The following is a 13,395-nucleotide window of genomic DNA, read 5'->3' as shown; positions in this document are numbered from 1 at the left end:
CCGTGCCTGCCTTCCACGTATCTGGTGCATGGCATTTGCACCCCGGCAGGACTGGGGGGCACGTGAGGAGCGGGTTCACTCACGCCGCTGTACGTTTGGCCAGGTGCCACTGGGATTGAAGACCGTCTGCAGGATGGAGTCCCTGAGACCGTGGCTAAACTGCGTCAGGCGGGCCTGCAGATTTGGGTTCTCACCGGTGACAAACAAGAAACAGCAGTCAACATCGCATATGCCTGCAAACTGCTGGACCACGACGAGGAGGTGCTCACCCTGAACGCCGAGTCCCAGGTAGGGGGTTTCACATGGCTCTGCTTCCTTCCCCTGGGGTGGCCCCCTCGGCAGAGACTCAACATTCCTGGCAGCTGCTGTGAGAAGGACCTCGCCCTCTGCATTTGGGTTTAGGATGTGCATGTTACTGCCTTAGAAGAGGTGAAGATTGCTGGAATTTCTCAGTACCAAAGCAGTGCACATCTGGGCTTTATTAACACAAAGTTCAACCTGCTTTCTCCTGACATGCTGTCCAAGTCATCAGAGAACCTTCTCGTGAGTCCCATGTGCTTACACGGTGGAGCCGGGGCAGCGGTCCATCTAGCACTGACCACCTCAGGACCATTGCAGGCACTGAGGACGCCTTCATCCAGTTGCCTCTGTCTGTTTACATCCCCAAGTCTGTGGGGAGTAGCTACTTCATCTACTGCCCTGGTCTGGGCTCTGCCCCTCGCATGAGTTCCCACTCAAAACCTTGCCCTGGCTTTCAGGTTTCTTGAATGGAACGGGAACCATGCTTGCCATGGCTGATCTGCTGCCCTCCAGTGTGGCCAAGGCCACCACAGCCACTCTGGGGCTCACACTCAGACGCCCCCCAGCCCCTCTTAGGCGCACACCTGCACCATCAGCTGTCAGGACCTTGGGACTTTGTCGCTTGGAGTGTCCCTTTCTGAGATGGCCCTGGTGGAGAGCATGGCTGCTCCGTGAGTTGCTGTAGCAGCGCCCACTCCTCTCCTGGCCTCTAGGGCGTCACTCCATCTGTCGGTGTAGGAAAGGCTGCCTGCTAAGCCCTGGTGCCCGCACTGCCCGGACACCATTGTGAGCCTCGCACCTTGGAGTCTGTCATCCGGGTTCCCACCATTCCTGGTGCTCTCTCCTCTCACATCTACGCAAGGTCATCCTGCTTCAGAGCCTGTGCTTTTACCAGGGCCTTTTTTTTTAAAGTGACCTCTTTCTCCAAGAAAGTTTGGGAATTTATACTAAAGTTTGACCTGATGACCTGGTCATTGCTTCTCTGTCTGTCTCTCTCTCTCTCTCTCTCTTCATTTATTTATAATTAGCATATAATAAAATTGGCTTTTTTTTTGTTATACACTTAAATGAATTTTAACACGTGCGTAGATCTGTGTAACCACCACCCTATCCACGGTCCAGGAGAGTTCCATCACCCCCAAAACATCTGTCGTGCTACCCCTGTGCATTTGTGATTTCCCTCCTTCTCTAACCTCTGGAAGCCACTGATCTGTTCTCCATAACATAGTTTTGTCTTTTCCAGACGCCAAGTAAACAGAATACTCTGGTGTGTGACTTTCAGAGCCCGGCTTCCTTCGCTCAGCATAACATCTTTGAGACTCACCTGGGCTGTTGCATGAATGAGTAGTATATTTCCCCTTAATATCCACTGTATGGATTAACATCAGATTTTGCATAGCCATTCGGTCAGTGAAGAACATGTTAGTTGTTTCTGGTTTTTGGCAATCGTAAACAGCACTTCTGTAAGTCAGTGTGCACAGGTTTTTGTGTGAACATGTTTTCATTTCTTTAAATACCTGGGAGTGAGATCCCTCGGTCAGATGGTGAGTGTGTCTAAGTTTCTGAGACGCGGCCAGACACCAGCCTGCTTTTAAGAGTGCTGCTCTGCTTTGCTCAGCATCTTCATCAGCACTCGCATCGTCGTTGATATTTTTCTGCTACCCCTCTAATGGGTGTGTAGTGGTGTCTCGTTATGGTTTTAATTTGCATTTCGCTGAAGTCTAATGAAGTTGAACGTCTTTTCCTATGCTGATTTTCCTTTTATATATCCTGTTGGATGAAGGGTCTATTCACGTATTTTCCCATTTTCTAATTGAGTTGTTTTCTTAACGTTCAGTTTTAAGAATTCTTTATGTATTCCGTATGTAAGTCCTTGGTCAACCATGTGATTTGCGTATATTTCATCCCTATCTTCTTTATATTTTAGTATTGTCTTTTGCAAAAGCTTTTCGTTTTGATAAATTTTTATTCTTTTTAAATTTAAATGTTTTTTATTATTTTACTTTTTCGAAGATCAGGTCTCACTCTGTTACCCAGGCTGGAGTGCCGTGCTGCCATCACGATTCACTACAGCCTCAGCCTCCCAGGTTCAGGGGATCCTCCTGCCTCAGCATCCCGAGTAGCTGGGACCACAGGCATGCACGAGCATACCTGGCTAATTTTTTATTTTTTAAAGAGATGGGGTGTCCCCACGTTGCCCAGGCTGGTGTTGAAATCCTGAGCTCAAGTGGTCCTCCTGCCTCAGCCTCTCAAAGTGCTGAGATTACAGGCGTGAGCCACTGCTCCTGGTCTGATTCATCATTTTTTTTTAATTTTATGGATCATGCATTTGGTGTCATGTCTAAGATGTGCCTAATTGTGAATGTTTTCTCCTGTGTTTTCTTTTAAAAGCATTATACGTCAACATCTTATCTGTAGAGGCAGTCAGTGAGAGGGGTAGATTAGACTTCACCTTTACACATGCGGCTCCGTAAGGTCGCCAGTGCCATTTGTTGAAAGCATCTTTTTTTGGTGAAAAGTGTCTTTGTCAAAAATCAATTAGTCGTATTTGTGTTGGTCTGTTTCTAGACTTTCTATTCTGTTCCACTGATTTGTCTGTCTACCCATTCAGCAATACCATGCTGTTTTGATTCACTGTAATACTTTGATTACTGTAGTTTTTTTATAAGTCTTAAAAATTGGTAATGTTATTCTTCCAACATTATTCTGTTTCAAAATTGTTTTGGCTAGTCATCTTATTTGTTTGCCTTCATATATGAATTTTAAATTAATTTTTCTGTACAGAAATTCCTGCTGGAACTTTTATTTGAATTTTGTTAAACTTATAAATCAATTTGGGAAGCATAGATGTTTTTATTATGTTGATCTTCCATTCTGTAAACATGTTATATCTCTAAATTTTCTAGGTGGTCTTTTATTTCTTTGATCAGCATTTTACAGTTTTCAGCATACACATCATATTCATGTTTTGTTAGATACATTTCCAAGCACCAACGCTTCTCAACTTATGATGGGTTATGTCCCAATAAGCCCATCATAGGTGGAAAATACCGTAAGTTGAAAATGTTTTTAATACCCCAATAAACCCATCAAAAAGTTGAAAATTTGTAAGTTGAACCATTGTAAGTCAGGGACCATCTGGACAACGTTTTCTGGAGGTTTTATAAATAGTATCTTTAAATTTTTATTTTCCACCGTTTATAGTACAGTTGACCCTTGAACACATAGGAGTCAGGCACGCCAATCCCTCTGTGTAGTCAGAAATCCACATGTAACTTTCCACTCCCCACAAACTTCACTACTCACAGCCTGCTGTTAACCAGAAGCCTTACTGGTAACATCGTCAATTACCACCTCTTCTGTATGTTGTATGTACTGTGTGCTGTATTCTTACAATAAAGTAAGCTAGAGAAAAGTGTTAAGAAAATCTTAAGGAAGAGAAGATATATTTACTATTCATTAAGTGAAAGCAGATCTTCATAAAGATCTTTATCACTGTCGTCGCCACGTTGAATAGCCTGAGGAAGAGAAGACATTGGTTTTGCTGTCTTAGGGGTGGCAGAGGTGGAAAAATAATCCATGTGTAAGTGGATCCATAGAATTTAAGCCCATGTTGTTCAAGGGTCAGCTGTGTATGGAAATATCGTTGACTGTGTGTGCTGTTTATATTATTTGGTCCACTAAGCTTGCTTATTAGTTCTAGGAATTTATTTTTTATTTCTTGGGATTTTTCCATGAGACAATTACATCATCTGCTAACAGAGAATTTTCCTTTTTCCTTTCCAGTCTGTATGCTTTTTCTTTCTTTCTCTTGCCTTATTGCATAGGCTAGGACTTCAGAGTGAAATGGAATAGGAGTAGTGAAAGTGGACTTGTTCGCCTTGTTTCATACGTGAGGGAGAAAACATCAGTCTGTTACCTTAGCTATGTGTGCTGTAGATTATTTTTATTAGGTTAAGGAAGCTCCTTATCCAGGAGTTTTTATAATGAATGGCTGTTGAATTTTGTTAAATGTTTTTTCATGATAGATTACTTTGATTTTTCCAAATAATGAAGCAGCCTTGTGTTCCTAGCATAAACCCCACTTGCTCATGGTACATTATTCTTTTTATATATTGCTGAATCCCATTTGCTAATAATATTTTGTGGAGGATTTTGTCATCTATATACGTGAGTAATACTGGTCAGAAGTTTTGTTTCCTTTCAAAACAAAATTTAATATCGGGATAATGCTGGCCACATAAAATGAGTTAGTTAGGAAGTGTTCCATCCTCTTTTATTTTCTGGAAGATTCTTTGTTATTGTTTCCTTCAATATTTGATAGAATTGGGCAGTGAAACCCTCTGGGCCTGGAGATTTCTTTTTCAGAAAATTTTTAGGTATGAATTCAGTCTTCCTTAATAGTTAAGTTCTATTCAGGTTATTCTTTCACCACGGTTGAGTTTTTTCAGTAGTTTATGGTTCTTTGAGAAATTAGTCTACCGTATCTAGGTTGTTGAATTTACGTATGTACACTTGTTCATAGTATTTTCTTATCTTTTGATGTTCATAGAGTCTGTAGTAATATTCCTTTTATTTAGGATACTGGTAATTTGTGCCTTTTCTTTCGGTCATTTTGATAGTAGCTTGTCATTTGTATTGACCTTTCCAAAGAACAAAGTTTTGAATTCATTGATTTTTTTCTCCATTGTTTCTGTTTTCAATGTTATTGATATTCATGATTTCTGTCTTTTTGCTTGTTTTGGTTTTACATTCTTCTTCTAGTTTCTCAAAATTGAATCTTAGATTAATGATTTGCAAACATTATTTTTTCTAATATAAGCAGTATGTTCTCTAAATTTTTTTATTAAGCACTGTTTATCTGTATTGCATAATCTTGAAGTATCCTATTTTCACTTACACACAATTCAGGATAGTTTTCTGACTTGTCTCAAAACTTTCTGTTTGACTCATAGATTATGAAGAAGTGTTCATTTCATTTTCCAGTGTTTAGGGGTTTTTCTGTGCCTCCCTGTTACTGATTTCTCATTTAATTCCATTATGGTCAGATAACATGCTTTTTGTGATTTCAGTTCTTTTAAATTTGTGATTGCTTGTTTGTTTTCTAACGACCCAGGGTATGGTCTGTCCTGGTGAATGTGTTCATGTGCACCCGAAAAGAAAGTGCATTATGCTGCTGTTGGCTGAGGGCTACAAATGTTAATTACATACAGTTGGTAAATGGCGTGGCTCAATTCTTGTATATTAGGGGTCGGCAAACATCAGATGTTCCAGGTTCCTTGTGGCATGATTCCCCTTTCATCTGCAGAACTTCCTTTAGCAATTCCTGTAGAGCAGGTCTACTGGAAACAAATCCCGTTACTTTCCTTTGTCAGAGAACATTATTTCACCATCATTCCTGAAGGGTGTTTTCACAGGATATGGAAGACTGAAATGGCGATTCTTTCAACACTTGACAAGTGTTGTTCTGCTTCCTTTTGGAATCCTTGGTGGCTGATGAGAAATACACAGTCATTTGAGTCCTTGTAAATGGATAACCAGCTAATTGTTTTTACCTGCGTACTTTTGGGATTGTTTTCCTTTTTGATTTCAGCAGTTGACTATACTGCGTTTGGGTACGGATTACTTTACATTTTTACAGTGGGCTTTGCTGAGCTGCTTGAACTTGTGAGGTTATGTTTTTCACCAAATTCTGGAAATGTTTAGCCATTATTTCTTCAAACACTTTTTCTGCACTGCACGTTGTCCCTATCTTCTGGTCCACTGATGGCATGAATGTTATGAGGCTCTCATGGTGTTTTTCAACCTTGCTTTCTGTTTTCTGTTATTCAGATTGGAACATTTCTATCGATCTGTCTTTAAGTTCACTGGCTCTCTCCTGTGTCATCTCTAGTCTGCCACTGAGCCCATCCAGAGAGAGTTTTAAAATAAGCTTTATATATAGAAGTGTTTTAGATTTAGAGAAAAACTGTGAGGATAGGAGAGACTTATTTCTCATATATGCCATCCGTAATTTATCCTGTTACTGATCTTACATTAGCATAGTACATTTATTACATTAAGGAGCCAATATTGATACATTATCACTTTCCAAAGTCCTACGTTACCTCAGCCTTTAGCTAGTACCCATCCAGGACACCACATTACATTTAGTCATTATGCCTCCTTACACTCTTCTTGGCTGTGACAGTTCCTTAAATGTCCTTTATTTTTAATCACTTGGACCATTTTGAAGAGTGCTGGCCAGGTATTTTGTAGAATGCCCCTATACTGGGATGTGTCTGATGTTTTTCTTATTACTAAAATGGAGCTAGGGGTTTTAGGGAGGACAGCTACAGAGATCAAGTGCCGTTTTCATCGTGTCGTATCAAGGGCACATGCTATTAACACCGTGTCGTTGTTGAGGCTGACCTGGTGACTGGCAGGTTTATTCACTGCACTCTGCCTCGTTCCATGCTGACTTCTTCTGAAGGAAGTCACCATGCACAGCTCACGGTTAAGGAGTGTGAAGTTACAGTTTTCTCCTTGAGGGCAGAGTATCCGCACAGATTATTTGGAATCCAGTGAGCTTTTTATTTTGGTTAATGTATTTTTGTCTAAAATTTCTATTTGGTTCTCCGAAATAGCTTCTTTTTTTGGCCAAGACTTTCTGTCTCGCTATTCATTTCCAGCATGTTCAGTCTTACTTCTGGAACATTTGGATAATGGCTGTTTTAGTCTTTGTCAGAAAATGTCAGTATCTGTGTCATCTTGACGCTGGCTTCTGTTGATAGTCTTTTTCCAGAGTTAAGCTTTTCCTGGTTCTTTGTATGCTAAGAACTTTTGGATTATATCATGGGCATATTATGTTACGACACTTGTCATTTTTAATTTCTAAGGAAAATGTGGATTTTTTTCAGCAGGTGACCAACCCTGCGGGGTTTGGGTTGTGCGCCCTGGGTGTTGGTTTCAAAGGCAGCTATGTTTATAAGACCCAGTCTTGCATTTTTGTCCTCTAGAGGTCAACTTGGAACTTAGGTGGCAGTCTGTTGCAGAGTTCAGCTCTCAAACGCTTTGTTATGGTGAGCCCCAGAATTCATAAACAACCTTATGGGGTCAGTTAGCCAAGCTTCTCCTTCTTTACAATTTTTCCAGTGCCTTCTGGTTCCCCTGGAATCCCCTTTTCAGTTTTCCGGCAGGAGAGCTGGAGTGCGTCCTCTTGCTCTTCCCGTGTTTCCTGCTGTTCACCTGCGTCCAGCACCAAATGGGGGCAGGGTGGCAGCCAGACCACAGGCTCTGATGGAAAGGAGGGTCCAGCTCCCTTGGAGTCTGCGGCAGCAGACGCCATTCCTGCACAGCCACGGTAGCAAGATTGCCTGGGACTGGGTTCAAAATAATAGAGGAAAAAAGAATAAATAAAATTGGAGACTTCCTCATCTTCTCAGAGCACTGGGAACCCCCTTTTCACTCCTCAAGCCAGACCTAGACGGTGTCTCCTGCAGCTCTCTGTCCCTGCCCTGGAGTCCAGGTCCAGGGTGCCTTGGGCCAAGCCAGGGGCTGCCAGAGTAAAAGTGAAATGCCCACCACCCGTTCAGCGTCCTCTCCCAGTCCCACGGCTGCTACTGACACTCCGAGCTCCGCAGCGTGGCCCTGTGCATCCTGCCCGCGTGCTGGCTATGGTCAGTGGGAGCTGCGGATGCAGGAGTCTCCACTGCTGTGGGAGTCTGGGGAGCTCCCGGAGTTCCTGCGATGGCCTCCTGTGTCCTCATCAAGGCCTTCCCCAGTTACCGCCCTGTCCCTCCCCATGCCCAGAAGCAACGCTCCCCCTCTCCGGTCCGTGTCCACATTTCTGCACATCCCAGTTGGTGATTTACTACAGTCATGAGTATGTGTCCATCAGCTGTGTGTCGCCCCCACGGCAGTAACTGTGTCTTTTCAGTCTTCTTTTCTCCAGTCTGGCTTCGTTTTCCGAATACAGAAGATCCTCAGTAAGCGTGTGTTGAATGCACCTGGATGTCCATGGTGTGTGGCAGGGCACTGGTCACTGACCCAGCGGACTCACCGTGTGGGGAGGATCGGAAGCCGCTCAGGCTCCCGGAGCGTGTTTGTCCCTGGAGACTGTGGTCCTCCTGTGCCTCTAGCTCCTGTCCCTGGTCCCTAGTGCAGCTTCCCCAACAGGCTTTCCTCCTCTCTCCGGAATTCAGATCAAGTTTTGCCTATTAAAAGCCTCGGTCATTGTGCCTTTTTTTCTTTTTCTGGTGGAATTGAAGAACTTAGGGGGAACACTAAAAATTACATTTCTTTAGGGGCACATCGTAACAAAGGTTTTCACACAGCTTTGTGCCCTGCAGTTGGTCCCTGGTGGGTTAGGTAAGGGCCTCTGAGATCTACCAAGAAGTACATGGAGGGCCTTCACCTAACTACCCAGCAAGTTTGCGATGATACAGTCCAGCCTCCCAACGTGAAGGTGGTTCATTCCAACCTCTGCACTGTGTCATGGGCGGTCAAGATCGTTCCGTCTCTTCTGTGGGGAAAGTCATTCTCTCTGGCTGAATTTCACATTTTCCAGAGGGTGGCCTCTGGGCAGGCAGGTTCTGCAGCCTGGAGCCCGGGAAGGTTGTCAGCTCCGAGGGTCTGAGCCAGGGCAGGGGTGTTTGCGGCATGACTCTGAGGGAGCTGCGCTGCCCTCTCATGTCCTTTTCAGGAGGCGTGTGCAGCTCTGCTAGACCAGTGCCTACACTACGTGCAGTCCAGAGGCCTCCACAGAACCCCTGAGAAGACCGACAGCAAAGTGAACGTGGGGTTCTCCCCTCTCTGCCCACCCTCCACGTCCACTGCCTCTGGCCCCAGCCCCAGCCTCGTGATCGATGGGAGAAGCCTGGCCTACGCCCTCGAGAAAAACCTGGAGGACAAATTCCTCTTCCTTGCCAAGCAGTGCCGCTCCGTCCTCTGCTGCCGATCGACGCCTCTGCAGAAGAGCATGGTGGTGAAGCTGGTGCGGAGCAAGCTCAAGGCCATGACCCTGGCCATAGGTGAGTATCCCAGCCGGCCAGACAGCCTCCTCCAGCTGGACCCACGCTTCCCAGTCCCTTCCTTTCACGCTGCACCATGAGACTGGCAAACACTTCCTCACCTTCATTTCCGTTTGTAAAATCACACCCAGTGTGACAGAGCAGGCAACACGTTCCAAAGGTAAAGCTTATGTCGGAAAGCCATGAAATAGTAGCAGAGTTACAGGTTCATGCGGCAAGCTCAGTAACCCAGTGCTGCTTTACAGCAACAAAACAGCTTGCCCTTCCTCGGGAGACGGGACACTGGAGACCTGCCTGTCCCATTCTGTCCTGGCCACAGCAGAGGGCACTGCACACTCAGCCTTAGCCCCGGCTGACTTAGAAGGCCCTTTGCAGCTGCTTCTGGTCACCGTGAGCCTCTGGGTGTCCACGGCTTGGTAACGCCCCGAGGCCCCAGAGGCTTGGTGACCAGAATTCCCACTGCCTCTTTTCAGCTCCGCTGATGGTTCTGGGACAGGCTTCTGAGTAAGTCAGCCCGTCCTCAGCTGCGCGTCGCTGCTCAGTTTTACGCCAGTTATTTCAGGACTGTGTCTGTCATGCTGGTTTATCCTGGCAGACACTGTTGGCCTGGAGAGGCCTCTCTGCTCCTCTCCAGGGATGGGATGGTGGCCAGGACATCCCCTCCACCCGCTTCTGGTGCAGGTTCAGGGGCTCAGCAGCACCACCTCCTGGTGAGGGCCGGGAAGGACGTGGTGGCCGTGATCCCCACATGCCAACAGTTGGGTCTCCCTGTAAATATGATCTACGCCTCGGTGAGAATTGGCTCAGAAACCAACTGCCCTCACCAGTCAGTCAGCCAGCGTTGGTAGTGTTTTCTGCAAAAGGTCTGTGACAGCCACTGCCTGTTGAGCTGGGGATCACCGCCTGCTGGCAGTGGGCACCTCACCTGGCCAGGGGAGACCACTGTTCAGCCTGGGTCATGTTGGGAGTGAGGAGGGCGAGCGCTGGCCTGTACATAGGCATCACGGGGACCCTGCCCTACACACCCTGAGGCCAGCAACCGCTAAGGAGAGCGGGCACGGGGCACATGCTCAGGAGGCCTGGGGGAGGTGAACAGCCACTGCCTGTCCTAGGGCCGTCTTTTCTTTCGTGTGCCTGGAGTGGCTCTCAGGTTTCCCTGAGGAGCTGGAATGGGTCTGCAGGCTGACCTGCACCACCCCGGCCCCAGCCACCTCCTCTGAGCGTCAGTGCCCTCCTTGGGAGCACGAGGATACGTCAGCCCTGAAAGGCCACGGGAAGACGTGAATGATGTTTCCCTGGCCTGGCTCAGATGCTTAACCACTGGTGTCTGGTATTCCTTTAAGAAATGGAAGGAAAGCCTTGGCTGATTAAAAAGAAAGGGAAAAACAAAATGGAATCTCAAAAGAACAAGGGAAATATCGGGCCCTAAGAACACTAGCTCGTAGCTGGACATGTGGCTCATACATGTAATCTCAATCATTTGGGAGGCCAAGGCAGGAGGATCTCTTGAGCCAAGGAGTTTGAGACCAGCCTGGGCAACACAATGAGACCCCCATCTCTATAAAAAAAAATTTAAAAATTAGCTGGGTTTGGTGGCACACACCTGCAGTCCCAGCTACTTGAGAGGCTGAGGTGGGAGGCTCACCTGAGCCCAGGATGTCAAGGCTGCAGTGAACCGTGATCACACCCCTGCATTCCAGCCCAAGCAACAGAGCGAGAGATGCTGTCTGCAAAAAAAAACAGCTGGAGCAACATGGTGGGTGAAGCCCAATCTCTACTAAAAACACAAAACCTGGCTGGGTGTGTTGGCATGCACCTGTCATCACAGCTACTCAGGAGGCTGACGTGGGAGGATCGCTTGAGCCCAGGAGGTTGAGGCTGCAGTGAACCCTGATCACGCCACTGCACTTTCCCACCGAGCCTGGGTGACAGAGTGAGACCCTGTCTCAAAAGAAAGAAAGAATGCGTTAAAGCATCAATATGACCTACTCCTGGTTCCCAGTGGTCTGTAATACAGAGAGCATTGTTGCACACTATCTCATTTTAAATGGGACATTCTGGGGAAAGCTGTACAAATTTGTATTGCTTCAGAGAATTCCAATTTGATAGATACTGGCTGATCACTTATATTGGTCTCAACATGACAAAGAACAGGAAAATCACAGGGAAGAGACATCCTGTAGTCACTCTCACTTTGTGTATCTGCACCTTTTCTCATTGGTTCACTTGGACGTACGCCCTGGGCTCTTCCACTGCCCACTTCCGAGAATGGTTAACCGTCAGGGAGTGACAATGACTTTATGTCTCTGCTGGCCTTTCCCCGAAGGTGTCCAGAGCTCTGACTTTTGCCCTGTGTTCCTAAACATTTCCTATCAACAAATTGACAGAATGAAGAGAAGTTCTCCTTTATTGCACCCCTAGAGGGCCCCAAAGTGAGCACAATGGCTAATATTGTGGCAATCCTGCAGAAAAGAGCTCTGCAATGTGCTGGGCTGAAGGTAGCCCCTTCATTTAGTTTAGAAACCTCCCCGGGGAAGTGTGGCTGGGACTAGCCTTGGCTGCTTGGCCTGAGTGGTTCAGTAACTAATGATGATGAAGATGGTGATAGCATCTTTCCTTGTGCCACACGGCAGGATGAGGGCTTCACTGGTGTAAGAGTGACACTCAGCACAGGCGCCACGTGCCAGGTCGCTCAGCCCCAGCCTGCTTTCTGAAACGTCTCCGGGTGTGGCTGGCTTTTTCTGAGTGCTTAACTCTATTCTCCCAGGGTGGATGCTCTACTGTTTTTTCCCCCAGCTTCCCCAGGACTGTTTCACAGGACCGAGTTTGATGGGGACCCCCAGGAAAATCTAGTGCATTGATTTGATTCTGTGCTGTTTAATTCTTCTGCCTGTGCCGTTTCTAGGGGATGGAGCCAATGATGTCAGCATGATCCAGGTGGCAGATGTGGGCGTGGGAATCTCCGGCCAGGAGGGTATGCAGGTAAAGGCCAACCAGGCTGTTCTGTGGGACCAGGTAGCCCTACTGGTCTCTTGTCCTGTCACCCTGTAGGCTGTCCCCACCTTCCTCTGGGCTCTATTGAACGAGGCTAAAGGGTTTGCCCTCAATACAGCTATGCTCAATACAGCTGCTAAGCCCATAGTGGAAGGTAAGGGGAAAGTCACTCTTTCTGTTTATGAAGCAATGTGCAATAAGCATGTCTTCCCATGTCACAAGTCTATTTTTGTGAAGTAAGTGGCACAGAGAGAGGCAAGGTGAGTCATCGCCTTCTGTCTGGCTTGTGATGGCTCAGTCCCAGCAGGCACTTTTTACTGTCCCTGAACACTGAGCAATACCATTTGGAAAAATGGCTTTGATGTAGGTGGCACCCGGTGTCGCCGTACAAGTGGAAAGTAACCATCCTGACTCACATGGAAGTCAGCTCTGCACCTTCCCTCTGCCGCGGTATTCACTCTCCGCCTGGGAGTCAGACATGGAACAAATGACTTCGTTAAAAATGTACTGCTTTTGGATTTAGGATTACTGCAGTTTCCAACTTTTGACTGAGTTTGAATCACAACATTTTTGGATGTGGTGGAGATTTTAGGGAACGATTTATCAGATGGGCTAAAAACCAATATGTCGACGCCACTTATTCATTTGCTGATTCATTCGATGATTCATATGTTGAATCAGTAATTATCTATTGGGCACTTGCTACGTGCCACGCCCGTGCAGAGCTCATTAATAGTTTCAGCTGATGTTCCACCCTCAGATGGAAGGTCCCAAGCTAAACGCACAGTAGTTCCGTCATGGCTGGTCTTTGACACTTCCCTTAACACGCCCCCCGGCCCTGCTGTCATCTGACCGGAATCTCCATGTTATGTTACTCACACGTTTTTTTCTTCCTCCATGAAATTGAAAGTGGAGTTCACGTTTGACTCACTTTTGTCTCTTCACAGTGCCCGCATGGCACCTGGCACAGGGGGAAGCTCAAGAAACAATTGCTAAATAAATGAACAAAATACAGTGCACCCTTTAACAACATGAGTCTGTACTGTGTGAGTCCACTTTTATGTGGACATTTTTCAATAAGTATTTGGAA

General features: G+C 46.3%; 1 protein-coding gene across 1 annotated transcript in view; it reads left to right on the top strand.

Annotated features, from left to right (window-relative positions):
• ATP10A (ATPase phospholipid transporting 10A (putative)) overlaps nucleotides 1-13,395 on the top strand; it is a 67,511-nt gene that overhangs the window by 33,555 nt on the left and 20,561 nt on the right. The window contains exons 12-14 of the mRNA XM_064367819.1: nucleotides 104-288; nucleotides 8,984-9,311; nucleotides 12,217-12,293. Coding sequence (XP_064223889.1) covers nucleotides 104-288; nucleotides 8,984-9,311; nucleotides 12,217-12,293 — 590 coding nt within the window. The remainder of the gene's footprint in view (nucleotides 1-103; nucleotides 289-8,983; nucleotides 9,312-12,216; nucleotides 12,294-13,395) is intronic.

Source organism: Aotus nancymaae, unplaced genomic scaffold (assembly GCF_030222135.1).
Source record: "Aotus nancymaae isolate 86718 unplaced genomic scaffold, 86718_ANA_hifiasm-v0.15.2.pri h1tg000075l, whole genome shotgun sequence".
NCBI classification, from domain to species: Eukaryota; Metazoa; Chordata; class Mammalia; order Primates; family Aotidae; genus Aotus; species Aotus nancymaae.
This window is presented reverse-complemented; position numbering and strand designations above follow the sequence as displayed.